This window comes from Sorex araneus, chromosome 1 (genome assembly GCF_027595985.1).
Source record: "Sorex araneus isolate mSorAra2 chromosome 1, mSorAra2.pri, whole genome shotgun sequence".
Taxonomy (NCBI): domain Eukaryota; kingdom Metazoa; phylum Chordata; class Mammalia; order Eulipotyphla; family Soricidae; genus Sorex; species Sorex araneus.
In genome coordinates, this window is record NC_073302.1 from 250,525,711 (window position 1) to 250,542,184 (window position 16,474).

Consider the following 16,474-nt stretch of genomic DNA (forward strand, 5'->3'; position numbering starts at 1 on the left):
CCAATTCTGATAGTCCTCATACATTATTTAAAGAGATTTGTAGGGGCTGGAGCGATAGCACAGCAGGTAGGGTGTTTGCCTTGCACGTGGCCTACCTGGGTTCGATTCCCAGCATCTCATATGATCCCCTGAGCACTGCCAGGAGTAACTCCTGAGTGCATGAGCCAGGAGTATAACCTCTGCATCACCAGGTGTGACTCAAAAAGCAAAAAAAAAAAGAGAGAGAGAGATTTGTATTTTAATTGAGAGTACCACTTCCATGGTGTTCATATCCTTTCACTGGTGAGAACAACTATAAATGGTGCTAAATATAAACAAAATCCAACAGCTCTCTGAAGTGATTTACAGAATGCAGAATTGGGAAAGGATATCAAAACTTTCAAGATTGGAAAGTGTGTCAAGACAGTAAAGTGGTACAGGATAGACTTTCTATTGTACTGTTTCTGGAATAAGGACAGGACACGTTTAACACTTAGAGCAGCTAAAACATCAATGAAAAACACTTTACATCTTCTTGACCTTTAAGAATCAGGGAATTTGAGAAAGCTCAAACAAATGAAAGTTTGATAGTACTTTAGTAATTAGAGAAGGAAAGCTAGAATGCTGGAAAGGTTATAACATGTGTGTAAACTATGTCTAAATAACTACAGATCTCTAAATCACACATTTTCAGGACTTCCAAATTGCACAAAATACTTCAATGAAGAATAAAAAGACTGAGTAGAATTTTGAGCTGGGGTGAGGGAGGGGGGAAGAGGGAGAGCGAGAGGAAAGGAAAAACACTGGGTAGAGTTCGTGGCCCAACACAGGTTCAGCCGCTGGCACCCCATTTCGTCTCCCAGGCCCTGCCAGGAGTTAGCCCTGAGTGCAAAGTCAGGTATAAGCCTGTGCACTGCTGGGTGTGACTCCAAAACAAACTGTTTTCAAGATATTCTATATTTACTTGATAGTAATTAAAAAGAGAAATTAGTATATGTATTTTTCTTTGGGACTGTTAATATTTTCAATTAAGTTACCAGGCTGTTGAAAGTCAGTTTATCAACAGTTTAGTCTGCTTATAGAAATTAAGGGATTGAAAATGTTGATATTTGGCAGGATTTTTGTTTGGGGGCCACACCTGACTGTGCTCAAGGCTTACTTCTGACTATGAACTCAGGCATCACTACCGATGGTGCTCACAAAACCACACCACATGGGGTGCCCAGGGCCTAACCCAGGTTAACCACTTGCAAGGCAGATGTCCTATACTATCACTCCAGCCTCAGATACTTGACAGGTTTTAATCCAAGGAAATCTTCATTTTTTTTTTAATTACAAGTCATCATTTGTGACTTAATTTGGTTCTGTTCCCAAAACAAATCTGCAAGTGCCGATTCAGCGAAAGACCTTATAATAATAGAACTTTTTTTTTTCCCTTTTGTGTCACACCCAGTGATGATCAGGGGTTACTCCTGGCTCTGCGCTCAGGAATTACTCCTGGCAGTGCTTGGAGTAATGGGATGGTATACCGGGAATTGAACCCATGCACTGCAAATACCCTACCTTCTGTACTATCACTCTGGCCCCCTGTAACTTTTTTTTTTTTTGAGTTACTAGTATCTCAGACTAATATTGGCATGATTGGAGTTAAGATAATTAAAAAAATTTTAGGGTGGGGTACATAGTGGTACCAAAGCAGTACTCCATGGGAGGGAGTCTGGGCCAAGAAACACATTGCCAGGGCTTAGGTGCAGTTGCTCCGAGGCCACACGCAGTAGTGTTTAGGGAAGCATGTGGTGTAGGGATTGAACTGCAAGCCATGGGGCTTATCCTCGGTTCTCTTTCTCCAACCCCCAATCTTATAATTTTTTAGTACCTGGTTCTAAGCTCTGTCCTCACACTAGAGTCCCCTGATGAGCTGTATATCTCTATATATTCTAATTTACTTGATTCCGTGGAGGCCCTTGACACTTTTATTTCTTAAAGAAGGCAGTTAATGGGGCAGGAGAGATAGTACAGTACTCTTGCCTTGCATATACCTGACCCAGCTTCCATTCCTAGTAGCATATATTGTCCTTAAGCCCCACCAGGACTGACCCCTGTGTGTAGAGCCAGGAGTAAGCCCTGGGTGTGTCCTCAAAACCCACTCCAGTTCCTCAAAATGTAGGCATATCTAATAACATCTTACTGCTCACTGTTAGGGAGGTGGCCATTTTATGAGTCTTCCTGAAGTGGTTCTTTTAAATAAACCCTGGGAGGGGCTCTGGTTGAAATGATGTAGGGAAAAATGAAGTAGATAAGATTTGATTGGCCTTCAGCAAAAAATGTTGGAGAATAATGTGTTATCCCAATTTAGATATAGTAACGTGTAAAGGTCTGGAGAGATAGTACAGCAGGTAGGATGCTTGTCATGCACGCCGCTGACCCAGGTTTAATCCCCAGCATCACATATGGTTCCCAAGCACCACCAAGTGTGATTCCTGAGTGCAGACGCAGGAGTGAAGCCCTGATCATTGTCGGTTGTGGCCCACAAACAAAAACCAAAATATTAAATAGTTACATGTATATATATTCATGATACATAGTCATATAAATATGTCTTTGGGTCATATGTGGTGGCACTCCTGGCTCCGTGCTTGGTTGTTGCTCTTAGCAGTGCTGGGGGGCCATGTAGGTCCGGGAATTGAACCTGGGCCTTCTGTTTGCAGAGCATGCGCTCAACCCATTGTGCTGTCTCTCTAGCCGGTATTGTCTTTATTGCCATAAGTTATAAACATCACTGTCACTGTCATCCCATTGCTTATCGATTTGTTGGAGTGGGCACCAGTAACGTCTCTCATTGAAAGACTTACTGTTACTGTTTTTGGCATATCCAATACACATGGGTAGCTTGCCAGGCTCTGCTGTGCAGGCTTGATACTCTCGGTAGCTTGCCGGGCTCTCCGAGGAATCGAACACCAGTTGGCCATGTGAAAGGCGAACACCCAACTGCTGTGCTATCGCTCCAGCCCAAGTTATAAACATACATATATAAAATAAGAAATTATCGAGAGTAGAGGGAATCAGGTAGCTAAATGCTATTGTGGGTGGATTCCATTCCCTGCACTCTTGTTTCCTGCCCCACATAAATGTTTAAGTCCTGCCCCCTGGTATCTCAGAATGTTACCTTGCTTGGGAAGAGTGTTACTGTAAACGTAATTAAATTTAACTAGTAGCTAGTCAATCACTTTTAAAGGCAGGAGTTTATTGTAAGCCCAGGCTGGCATCTGGAATTTCTGAAGTGTGTATCTCGCTTCCAGTTGTCGTTACAGAGGGGGAGACTCTCCAGTGAGCTGTGAAGGGTTTCTGTGACGTATGCTGTACATGCAGATTCAAATGTGTCTGAAGATTCAGGTTCGGCAGTGGGCTGGAGCACATACTTGGCATGTGGAGGCATAGCTTTTTGTGGGGTTGTTTTTTTTTTTTGGTGGGGGAGAGGGGACCACACCTGGCAGTGCTTAGCGCTTACTTCTGGCTCTGTGCAGTATCTCTCGCTGCATTAGGTTTTTTTTTTTTTTAATTTATTTTTTTAATTTTTATTATTTTTTAAATTTTTATTATATCACCATGTGGAAAGTTACAAAGTTTTCAGGTTTATGTCTCAGTTATACAATATTCAAACACCATCCCTTCACCAGTGCCCATATTCCACCACCAAAATCCCCAGTATACCCCCCGCCCCCGGACCCCACCCGTATAACTGATGAATTTCACTTCATTTTCTCTTTACCTTGATTACGTTCCATATTGCAAAACAAAACTCACTATTGTTGTTGGAGTTTCCCCCCAAGAAAGACAGCCCTACTAAGGAAGCATTTGATAATTAGTTTTCCATTAAAAGATTGTATGTTTTCAGTTTTTAGAAAAGGTTCGGATGTGTTCCAGTCCCGCAACCCGGAGCCGTGTTAGTTGCTGCTCAGTGTCACCAGGGCTCCATCCGGAGAAGGTGTACCGGCTGTACCTCCTCCATCTGGATCCCCGGTGTTGTTGGCCCGGTTTCGGGTCCAGAGCATTTCTCCGGCCGCTTTGCTCACTAGACTGCCTGGCCTCTTCTCTCTCTCGCTGCACTAGGTTTGATCTCCTGAACCACTTGGTTCCTAAGCACTTCATCCCTGATCATACAACTGGGTTTGAAGTGTGAGGAAGTCTCACAATGGAGATGTTATTGGTGCCTGCTTGAGCAAATTGATGAACAACTGGATGACAGTGCTACTGTGCTACAGTATTGGGGGTAGGGGTGAGAGAGCAAGAGAGAGAGAAAAGGAGAGAGAAGAGTGTCAGAGTTGGTCTGTTTTTTTGTATGTTAATTTTTCGCATCCTTGAGAAATTAAAGATGAATATATTTGGATGTACATCTCCGTTTCGGTGGACTTAGAAATGAAAGAGCAAGCACCATAGAAGAACAAGTGTTCAGCAAAATTGAGAAGCCTTGGGGACTAAGGAAACTGGCTATGTTCATGGAAGAATTTATAATATATTCTAGCAGTTTCAGATTGGAGAAGCCCTGCAAAAAATATTATTAAACCATACTTCAACTTTTTATCTATTATTTTTTCCTAAAGTTATTATTAAACCATGCTTCAACTTTCTGCCTATTATTTTTTTTCTAAACACCAGCCAAATATGCCAACAACAACAAAAATTGGAACCAGTTTGCTCTTCAGCATGTATCCTTGAGTACATATCTTGCTTGCAGTCTTGTTTCTACTCTGGGGAAGCCTGTGGTCTCTCTTGAACAAGTGCTTCCTGTCTTTCTCTTCCCTCACATCACTCTTAAGTTTCATTCATTAAAAACTATCTTGCTACACACACAAAAACAGAGAGAGAGAGAGAGAGAACACCATGTCTAAGGTTTCTTATAATAGTACAGGCAATGAATATAGATTCAATTCAAGTAAAAATTTTACCTATTTTCATTTTCATACCTAGTTTCATTTAGCTAACTATAGCTTTATAATTTGGGATAATGTATTTCCTTTCCCTTTGGAGCCTCCATTTTCCTCCACCCCACCATAAATGAGAGAATTGTGTTGTCGTCATAGGTCTTGTGATGATTATAATCTTTGTAAAACAATGAACAGGATTCTTGGCACTTGTAAAGAGCTAATAGATATTAACTAATAGCAGAAGAAAGGCAGAAGCAGTGTAGCTTCTATATGCATGCTACTTCCCCATACTTACTCCATAAAAATGCATATAATTCGCCAGTGATAGTGCAGTGGGAATGGCATTTGCCTTGCATGCTGATGACCTGTGTTTGATCCCCGGCATCCCATGTGGTCCCCTGAGCACTGCCGAGAATAATTTCTAAGTGCAGAGCCAGGAGTAACCCACAAGCATTGCCAGTGTGGTCCCAGAACAAAACAAAATTTTTTTAATGCATATTACCTTCTATTGAACCATTATAAACTCAGTTTTAGGAGCCTGATGCTCTTCATTTTCTGTTTTGCTTTTGATGTTTGGACCATATCTGAGACTACTCCTGGCTCAGTGCTGAGGGATTGCTTCTGTGGTGCTCAGGGACCATTTGGTGCTGTGAATTGCATCGGGGGCCTCCCATAAGCACGCACAGCCCTATAACATCTCCTTGGCCCCACTGCTCTTCTTTTGAGGAAGTCACAACAGAATTCAAGAAAGCTCTGGATCTCCTGGGTCTTTTATTTTTAATGTGTGCTACTTTCTAAATCATTGAACTAGACTTTTCTTTCTTTTTTTTTTTCTTTTTTGGATCACACCCGGCACAGAAGTCACTCCTGGCTCTGTACTCAGGAATTACCCCTGGCGGTGCTCAGAGGACCATATGGGATGCTGGGAATTGAACCCGGGTCGGCTGCGTGCCGGGCAAACACCCTACCCGCTATGCTATCACTCCAGCCCAGTCAGACTTTTCTTTCAGAGGAAACTGATTCTTCCCTCTTATTTTGGTTTTAATTTTTTCTTAATAAAAGGCTTTAAAACTATTAAAATATTCTAATTGAAATTAGATTTGGTTACTTAAATTAGGATACGCAAAGACTATATTACTGCTTGAGCAAAGGACTGTATTACTGCTTGATTGCCTATAGACTGTCTCTTAGGGAATAAAGAAATGGGTAACTGGTCATGGGCGTGGAGAAACTGGAGTACGAGTAGCAGTGTATAATGATAAACTGTGACTGGTGTTTCTGAAACCCTCTAAGTTCTGTAGAATACCCAGCCTTATTACATGTTGGTAAAATAGAACAAGGAAGAATGTGGCAAGTAAGTTTCTATAGTTACTGAAACTTACAGGACTTAAAAACTCTGGTAATTACATTCAGATAATAATTTGGAGATATTCCTTTTGATAGCCACTCTCTGTCTGGAGTGTAGTAGATTCGCAGAAGTGGAAATTCTTTGGTTCCATTTGGTTGAGGACTACTGCTAGGAATTTCCAGATGCCTCTGTTTCTGATTTATGGATGACCTTGGCTAAATCTTTTTCTGCACTTCCTCTTCTGTCTGTGATGCAGATGAGTAGTCCTATTGTCATCTGGTGTGTTAGATTTTTGCAGCATAAAAATGAAATCATGTGAAAATTAACCCAGTTCTGACCTCAGCAGGGCTGGAAGACTAGGAGCTTAATGAACTTTTGGAGAAAGGAGAGTTTTTTGGGCTATACTCATCTTTTTGGGCCACATCTGGCTCTGCTCCTGTCTCTGTGCTCAGGAATCGCTCCTGGCAAGCTTGGAGCACCATATGGGATTCCAGACATGAAACCTTGGTTGGCTGCATGCAAGGCAAATGCCCTACCTATTGTACTATTGTTCTGGCCCAAAGTTCTACGTTTTTTCTGAAATAGAAACATCTTGAAATAAGACGATTCAAATAGCTTTTGAAGATATAAATTGCATTTAACACCCATGATATATCTAATTTATATAATTAAATTCTTACGATAGGAAATAATATTTAGTCTCAGTGTGTCATGCTGTATACATTAATTTTAAAACACTGAGGCTGCTTAGTTGTAAGGACACTATGTTAATAGTTGCATTATAGCCGATTTAATTATGGGAAATTACTGTGCTTGATCTATATAAGCAGAAACATTTTCATATCTTTATGATAGTTCTTCAAGTTAATTTTTCTTTAATAAACAGCATATCTAGGCTGGAGAGAGGATAGAGAGAGAGAGAATACAGCGGCGAAGGCACTTGCCTTGCATGCAAATTGATGCCACAGCATTTCAAATCATGATCCCCTGAGCCTAGCCAGCTGTGACCCCTTCCCGTAGAGCCTGGAGTGGGCCCCCAAACAAAAATCATTATATCTTCATAGTCGAGCTTTCTTCCCATAGATTCTTATTATTAGCAAACAGAAAAAATAATAAATTTATAGTGGAGAAACTTTATAGTTATTTTTTAAATCAGTGCTATCTTGCTGACTTTTATAACAGCTATTTTTTTTTAATTTATTTATTTTTAATTAGAGAATCACCGTGAGGGTACAGTTACAGATTTATACACTTTTGTGCTTATACTTCCCTCATACAAAGTTTGGAACCCATCCCTTCACCAGTGCCCATTCTCCACCACCCGTAAACCCAGTGTCCCTCCCACCCTCCCCAATCCCATCTCCCCCCCACCCCACCCTGCCACTGTGGCAAGGCATTCCCTTCTGTTTTCTCTCTCTAATTAGCTGTTGTGGTTTGCAATAAAGGTGTTGAGTGGCCGCTGTGCTCAGTCTCTAGCCCTCATTCAGCCCGCAACTCCCTTCCCCCACATGGCCTTCGACTACAATGTAGTTGGTGATCGCTTCTCTGAGTTGACCTTTCCCCGGAATGTGAGGCCAGCCTCGAAGCCATGGAGTCAACCTCCTGGTACTTATTTCTACAGTTCTTGGGTGTTAGTCTCCCACTCTGTTATTCTATATACCATAGATGAGTGCAATCTTTCTATGTCTGTCTCTCTCTTTCTGACTCATTTCACTCAGCATGAAACTTTTCATGCCCATCCACTTGACTACAAAATTCTTGACCTCCTTTTTTTTAACAGCTGCATAGTATTCCATTGTATAGATGTACCAAAGTTTCCTCAACCAGTCATCCGTTCTGGGGCATTCGGGTTTTTTCCAGATTCTGGCTATTGTAAACAGTGCTGCGATGAACATACATGTGCAGATGTTGTTTCGATTGTACTTTTTTGCCTCTCTGGGATATATTCCCAGCAGTGGTATTGCTGGGTTAAATGGGAATTCAATATCTAATTTTTTGAGAGTCGTCCATATTGTTTTCCAGAAGGGCTGAACCAGTCGGCATTCCCACCAGCAGTGAAGAAGGGTCCCTTTCTCCCCACATCCTCTCCAACAGCGGTTGCTTTTGTTCTTTTGGATGTGTGCTAGTCTCTGTGGTGTGAGGTGGTATCTCAAAGTTGTTTTGATCTGCATCTCTCTGATGATTAGTGATGCAGAGCACTTTTTCATGTGCCTTTTGGCCATTCGTATTTCTTCCTTGGTAAAGTTTCTGTTCATTTCTTCGCCCCATTTTTTGATGGGGTTGGATGTTTTCTTCTTGTAGAGTTCAACCAGTGCTTTATATACCATTGATATCAACCCCTTATCTGATGGGTATTGTGTAAATATCCTTTCCCATTCTGTGGATAGTCTTTGGATTCTGGTCACTGTATCTCTTGCGGTGCAGAAGCTTTTTAGTTTAATGTAGTCCCATTTGTTGATCTCTGTTTTTACTAGATTGCTTAGTTCCGTGTCACCTTTGAAGATACCTTTATCTTCAATATCGTGGAGGGTTTCGCCGACCTTGTCTTCAATGTACCTTATGGTTTGTGGTCTAATGTTGAGGTCTTTAATCCATTTTGATCTGACTTTGGTGCATGGTGTCAGGTCAAGGTCTAAACCCATTTTTTTGCATGTGGTTGTCCAGTTGTGCCAGCACCATTTGTTAAAGAGGCTTTCCTTGCTCCACTTCACATCTCTTGCTCCCTTATCAAAGATTAGATGGTCATACATTTGGGGTTGTGTGTAGGGATATTCCACCCTGTTCCATTGGTCTACGGCTCTGCCTTTGTTCCAGTACCATGCTGTTTTAATTGTTACTGCTTTATAACAGCTATTTTTATATAAAACATTTATGTATTTAAGAAATCTACACTTTAGGATTAAAGAAGTATGCCTGCCATTTTCAAACAAACTAGAGACAGATATGAAAATAATATGTAAAGAGAATGATACATGATTATATATTAAAACCGAGAAAATATATATGGATTATGGTTGCATGGAATTTTTTTTTTCTTTTTGGGTCACACCCAGCGATGCTCAGGGGTTGCTCCTGGCTCATGCACTCAGGAATTACTCCTAGCGGTGCTCGGGGGACCATATGGGATGCTGGGAATCAAACCCGGGTCGGCTGAGTTCAAGGCAAACGCCCTACCCGCTGTGCTAAGGCTCCAGCCCCGAATGGAAATTCTTAATGCTATTTTTGCAACTTTCCCCTTTTTTGTGGGGGAGTTCGCTTTTTGGGTCACATCTATCGATGCTCAGGGATTACTCCTGGCTCTGCACTCCTAGCAGTCCTGGGGGACCATATGGGATGCCAGGAATCAAGCATTCTACTTGCTGTACTATTGCTCCAGCCCTTGAAACTTTCCCAAGTCCTAGGTTTTCTTACTAGTTAAGGTAACAGTAGCTGGGGAGTAGTCGGCGGGCTGGAGGGGGCATCGGGAAATGTTGGTTAGTAGTGGACTGCTTGACTGCTTGCCTTGTGTATGGAAACATGGATTTGATCCCTGGCACTATAAAAATATTCATGATATATATAGGTATATATTTGTTTTCTGCTATGTGAAAACTTAATTTTTTTCCCCCCTCTTGTCCTTCCCAGCTTGGTGATCCAGCTGTTTTTCCTGCTGTAATTGTGGAACATGTTCCTGGTGCTGATATTCTCAATAGCTATGCGGGCCTGGCCTGTGTGGAAGAACCCAATGACATGATTACTGAGAGCTCCCTAGATGTCGCTGAAGAAGAAATCATAGATGACGATGATGACGATATTACCCTTACAGGTATGTCAGCTTTTTAGGTGTGCTCCCACTAGCAAAACATTTTATTAGAGTTTTAGGCAGTGTCCTTGCCCCCTATTTTTTCCGGTGGGGAGGACAGGGTCTGGGAAATACATACAAAGAGAAGACCTCCATATTCTACCCCAATACATAAATTACATGGAGGAAACTGTATGTAGAACTTGGCATGATTTGGGCTCTAGCAGCATCTTCAATATCAAGCAAACAAAAGAAAAATAATTAAATGGAATTAAATCTAATAAAGAAGTTATGCACCACAGAAGAAATGATGACTTGAATTTTAAAATGCCCTATAGACTAGGAAAAGAAATTGCTGGCTACACATCTGACAGAGGGCTAATATCCAAGATATGTAATGCACTTACAAAACTTAACAACATAAACAACCTCATTACAAAATGGGGAGAGTAGCTGAACATAAATTTCCCCAAAGATGACATACAGATGGCCAGTTGGTATATGAAAAAGTGCTGTTCATCTCTTGAGAAACACAAATAAAAGTAGCACTGTAGCACTGTCGTCCTGTTTGTTGGTCGATTTGCTCGAGCGGGCACCAGTAATGTCTCCATTGAGAGACTGTTACAGTTTTTGGCATATCAAATACGCTACGGGTAGCTTGCCAGGCTCTGCCATGCAGGCAGGATACTCTTGGTAGCTTGCCAGGCTCTCTGAGGGGGGTGGAGGAATCGAACCCAGGTCGGCCGTGTGCAAGGCAAAAAAGCCCTACCCACTGTGCTATCGCTCCAGTCCAAATAAGAGTAAAAGTGAGTTGAATTGAGAACTGGTCTTCAGTAGGTCGTTTACCATATTGGGGACGTGTGTATGGAGAATAGGGGGACATTGGGACAATGGTGGGAGGAAATAGGTACTTCAATGGAGGGTGTGGTGCCAGGATGATTTATACAAGAAACCCTTCCATTAATAGTATTGTAAGCCACGTTGCCTAAAATAAAATAAAATGGAGAAAAGGAGATATCATCTTCCACCAGTGAGACTGATACACATGAGAAATAATAGAAGCAGTCAGTGTTGGTAGAGCTGTGGCTAAACGGAGCCCCATTCACTGTTCGTGGGAATGTTGTCCAGTTCAGCCTCTGGAATATGATATGGAAACTTTTTTAAAAATTAAGAACTGAGGGCTGAAGCGAAATACAGCAGGTAGGGCATTTGCCATGCACATGGCTGGCCTGGGTTCAACCCCCAGCATCCCATGTATTTCCCTGAGCACCGGCAGGAGTAATTCCTGAGTGCAGAGCCAGGAGTAACCACTGTGCATCCTCAAGTGTGACCCAAAATGGAAAAAAAAAAAAATTAAGGGCTGGAGTGATAGCACAGCAGGTAGGGCGTTTGCCTTGCACTCGGCTGACCCGGGTGCGAATCCCAGCATCCCATATGGTCCCCTGAGCACCGCCAGGGGTGATTCCTGAGTGCATGAGCCAGGAGTGACCTGTGCATCGCCGGGTGTGACCCAAAAAGCAAAAAAAAAAAAAAAAAAAAAAATTAAGAATTGAACTTCCATGTGACAAATTCTTCATCTTGGCATATGCTCCAGAAGTCCAAAAAGGTTATCTTGAAAAGATATTTGCACTTCCTATATTCACTGTGCACTATTCACAATCACCAAGATCCTGAGCCAGCAAGATAATACGGTGGGTAAGGTCCTTGCTGTATACCCTATGGGTTTGGTACCCCGCACCACATACTGGCCTCGAGTGCCACCAGGTGTTATTCCTGAGCACAATGCCAGTAGTAAGCTATGGTTCCCTCACCTCCAATTTTTTTTAATTGTCAAGATCTGGAAACAACTCATGTACCCAAGGATAGATGAGTAGATAAAGAAAATTTGGTATTAAAAAAAAATTGGTATTTATACACAATTAAATACTAAGCTGTAAGGAAACAAAATCATGCAGTTTCCTTACAGCAACTGCCTCTTGATTGTTGACTTCAAGACCATTGAGATTATTGAGGTGAAAGATTTTATTGCCATCATTCTGTATAAATCACGAGTGTGAAGATTTTCTTGCCTTTTAAATAAGGCCATTTAATGCTTCTTGCAAAGCTGGTTTCAGGGTTATGAACTTCTTCTTTTTTTTTTTTTCTTTTTGGGTCACACCCGGCGATGCACAGGGGTTACTCCTGGTTCTACACTCAGGAATTACTCCTGAGTAATCCATATGGGATGCTGGGATTCAAACCCAGGTTGGCCGTGTGCAAGTCAAACGCCCTACCCGCTGGGCTATTGCTCCAGCCCCAGGGTTATGAACTTCTTAAGCTTATCCATGAAGCTTTCTGTCATTCCTTTGAATAACAGATAACCTAGCTGGATAGGATATTCTTTATTAAGATGTTTATTTTATTCAGCTTATTTGCTATGTCCTACCATTTTCTTTGGACCTGTACATTTCCTTAGTTACTATTATGAATCTTTTTTTTTTTTTGCTTTTTGGGTCACACCTGGCAATGCACAGGGGTTACTCCTGGTTCTGCACTCAGGAATCACTCCTGGCAGTGCTCAGGGGACCATATGGGATGCTGGTAATCGAACCCGGGTCGGCTGCAGGCAAGGCAAACGCCCTACCCGCTGTGCTATTGCTCCAGCCACACTATTATGAGTCTTAATGGGATCCTCTTCTTACATAAGTTCCTACTGTTCTCAGGAGTCTGTGCCTGTCTTTGGCTTTGTCATTTTAATTACAGTGTTTTGGAATTTTCCTATTTGGGTTTATCTTAACTCGAACTTTTTGAACGTCTTGAATCTGGGTGTGTGACTCAAACTTCAACTTGGGAAAATCTCAGATATAATTTCTATGACCAATAGTTCTTCATCTTGCCTTCCTGTTACTTAGGGACAAGTGTTTGTATAGAAATAGGGTGAAGATTATTCTATTTTGGCAGGAGCCATTAAGACATTCTGTAGGATATCACTAACATGTTGTTAAAGTTTGGGTGATTTGAGCTTTGCTATACGTATCTGAAAATACGTATATACGCATATACATATATACATTTCCCTCTGTGATTTGTTGCCTCCTGTCTAAACCCCATCATATATGGTGTGGTAGTTATGGTAGTTATGGTAGTTTAGGAAGTGTCTTATGATGTGTCACACGCCTGCGAAAGCAACCACACCATCCGGGAATATGTTCACTCATATGTGAGGCTTGGCCCAAGATTGTGGGGAGCGTCCTGGAGTGTGGAGGCGGCTGCCGGGGCTGGGTCCCTTGGGGCGGGGAGGGCTCTCACCCGCTCCCCTCTGGGGCACCCCAAGTGAAAACAGCCTGGCTCGGAGTCCGGTGGCATAGCTATGGGGCCTCATTTTATGTTCCCTTCTGGGAGAAGCCCAAGTGTGGTGTGGATGATGGCCAGTAACGAGATTATCTCACTTACTGATGATTTCTTACATCGTTAAACTCACCGATTTGTTTTTCAGCTGCTCTCACTCTGCTATGAGCCCTTCCAGTGAGATTTTTATTTCATCTACCATGTTTTTTAGCATTATCGTTCCTATTGTTATTTTCTCATGTTTTTTTTTCTCATAGTTCTTTATTGGCAATATGCATTATTTTTTCTTTCATTTTATTGAACAGCTTCCTTTGAAATTGTCATTGAGTGGCTATAGACCTGGTGGGTACTAGGGCACTCTTACAGAATATTCTCTTCACCCATTGATTTTGGTGGACTCCTCCGTGGCTTTCATCAGATCTACTGAGCACTGAGGGCTTTGGATGAGGACCTGGTTTCGTGTAAGCCGAGGCTGCAATCTAAAGCTTACGTTGCCCCTTCTTGGATTCTGTGCTGCTGTGTTTATGTTAAGCCCAGCTGCTATGGAGTTTCTGAAGCAGGAATCTCCGCTTTCTCCTTTTATATAGAGTTCCCAGTGACTCACCCTGGTCCTTTGGCTGCAGTTCTTGGGTTTGGGCTGCAGGCTCTCCAGTATTCACAGTTCTGCTCTCCCCACCCCACTCTGACTCAGCTTATTCTCTAACTAAATAGATAACTAACTCCCCCAAGGTGTGGGTGTGGGGCGAGAACACGCTATCTTGTCTTTGTCAGGTGCTACATAGGGCCAGAAGTCTCTGCCTGAAGTGCTGGTGGAAATAGGCTCCTGTGCCTGTAGCTGCAAAGCTGCATCCCACTCTTTCTGTCTGGGAGACTGGGAGGCACCGGACCAGCTACCCACACAGGCTTTGCGCAGCTGGAGAGCTAAAAGACCACGGTGCACTTGCAACCTACAGATTTCACTGCACTCACACTGCCTCCACGGTCAGCCTCTGCAGTCGGTTCTCCGAACTTCTAGGTCCAGGATCCGACAGATGACTGTGCCCTTGCTCTTCCTACTTGGGAACATGCAGGTAGATTGCTGCCGCATTCTTTCTCTGAGAACAGGACCCCTGGCAAAATAACTTGGGTCATTTCTGTTTTGTTACATTCTCCACCTGCTGCGATTCACAGGACGCCCATTTCTCTCATCTTGGCCCCGCCTCTGCTGTTATTGTTATTTGTTCTCTAGTTTGTAATAAGTTCATCTATTTTTCATTTCTCATAGCCTTGACAGTTCGGAGGAAATTGCTGGTCAGGCATTATAGAATATCATTCAATTTTACATGTGTATTTTCTCATATTTTGGCCAAGAGCACTACCGAAGGGCTGAAGGAGATAGCCCAATGGGCCGGCGCACGTGCTTTGCACACAGAAGGCCTGAGTGATCCCTAGTGAACTGCCAGGAACAACCCCTGAGCACCAAATGGGGAGTAGCCCCCAGGCACTGCTGTATGGCCCTTAAGCAACAAAAATTACAGTAATGGCCTTATCACCTTTTTAGTACATATTAATGTACATTTTCAAATATTTAGTTAAAATTCATGGATTAAATGATTTTTGTTAATAAAACTTCTTTACTTTTCATTATTGTTCAGAACAACCTAAAAAGGTTAATCAGAGGTTTCTACCTCTTTTGCGTAATTAGTATTTTATTGGTTTGCTTGACCTCTGGGGCCATACCAGCTATGCTCAGGAATCTCTCCGGGCTGTGTTTAGGGCACCACGTATGGTGCTGGGGATTGAACCCAGGTTAGCCATGTGTAAGACAAATTTTCTCTGGCCCCACTGATGAGATTTTTGGTGTTGCATTTTTTTTCTTTTTTTCTTTTTTTGTCTTTGTCTAGGTGTTGCATTTTAATACAACTTACATATGTCTTTGTTATGGCTACTCTCTAGGAGAGCCAGGGTTTTCCCTAAAGATATGTTTTAGTCATTGGGGGAGAAATAGACGAGGAAAGCAGACCTGGGATCTTAAAGAAAAGGAATTGCTTCTACCTTTCAGTGCTTTATGTTCTTGCATCTTCAGCTTGCAGAAGGACAAAGATAACTTTCTTTCTTCCAGAAAAATACAAGCAGTATTGAATGGGTACAGAGAGAAGGCTATGTGGAAGAACCCCCTAGATTTGCTAGTTGTGTTTTTTTTTTTCTCCTGCCTCCTCTTATCTTCCACCCTCAGCTTTTGTTTTCTCTTCCATTTAGTGTCATGAGAAAAAAAAAATCCTTCTAATCTAGAGTGGGGGAGGGAGAACACAACTCTTGAGAAACAGAAGGGCAAAGAGATAGTACTGTTTATGTGTTTGGGATTGTTCACAAGGTTTTATTTGGAAAAGATTGTACTGTTAAAAATATTTTTTTAGGGGCTGGAGCTATAGCACAGCGGGTAGGGCGTTTGCCTTGCACATGGCCAACCCGGGTTCAATCCCCAGCATCCCATATGGTCCCCCAGCACCGCCAGGAGTAATTCCTGAGTGCAGAGCCAGGAGTAACCCCTGAGCATTGCCATGTATGACCCAAAAAGCTAAAAAAACAAAAACAAAAAAATATTTTTTTAATAGGGCTAAAGTGATAGTACAACAGATCTGGGCATTTGCCTTACCTTACACATGGCCAACCCAGATTCAATCCCCAGTGTCCGTATGGTCCCCCAAGCACCACTAGGAGTAATTCCTCAGTGCAGAGCCAGGAGTAACCCCTGAACACTGCTAGGTGTGTTCCTCCCCTTCCAATTTTTTTTTTTTTAATCATTTGACTAGGAACTCTCATCTATGTGGCTGTTCTTCTCTTGCCAATCTTTGAGGATGAAAGTGAAATTGCTAGGGGCCAGAGATGGAACTGAAGTGGTAGAGCACATGCCTTGCGTGTGCTAGGCCCTGCATTTCATCCACAGTGTCATGTGGGCCTGAGGACCACAGCGAATGGCCATGGTGCCCCACAGCATTGCTGGATGTCATCCCAGTAAAAGAAAAGAAAAGTGAACTCTTTGTTTGCATTTTGTAGTGGGGAGAAGGGTTGAGCCAGGAGGTACTTCTCAAACTGTATTCAGGGTCTTCAGGGGCCACCCCCACTGACACTCAG

The 16,474-nt window shown here is 42.5% G+C and overlaps 1 protein-coding gene across 3 annotated transcripts in view; it reads left to right on the top strand.

The window, feature by feature from the left end:
- Positions 1 to 16,474, top strand: part of ELF1 (E74 like ETS transcription factor 1) — a 121,839-nt gene that overhangs the window by 83,033 nt on the left and 22,332 nt on the right. For all 3 annotated transcript variants that reach the window (XM_055131354.1, XM_004604602.2, XM_004604601.2), the window contains exon 3: positions 9,877 to 10,057. In XM_055131354.1, coding sequence (XP_054987329.1) covers positions 9,877 to 10,057 — 181 coding nt within the window. The remainder of the gene's footprint in view (positions 1 to 9,876; positions 10,058 to 16,474) is intronic.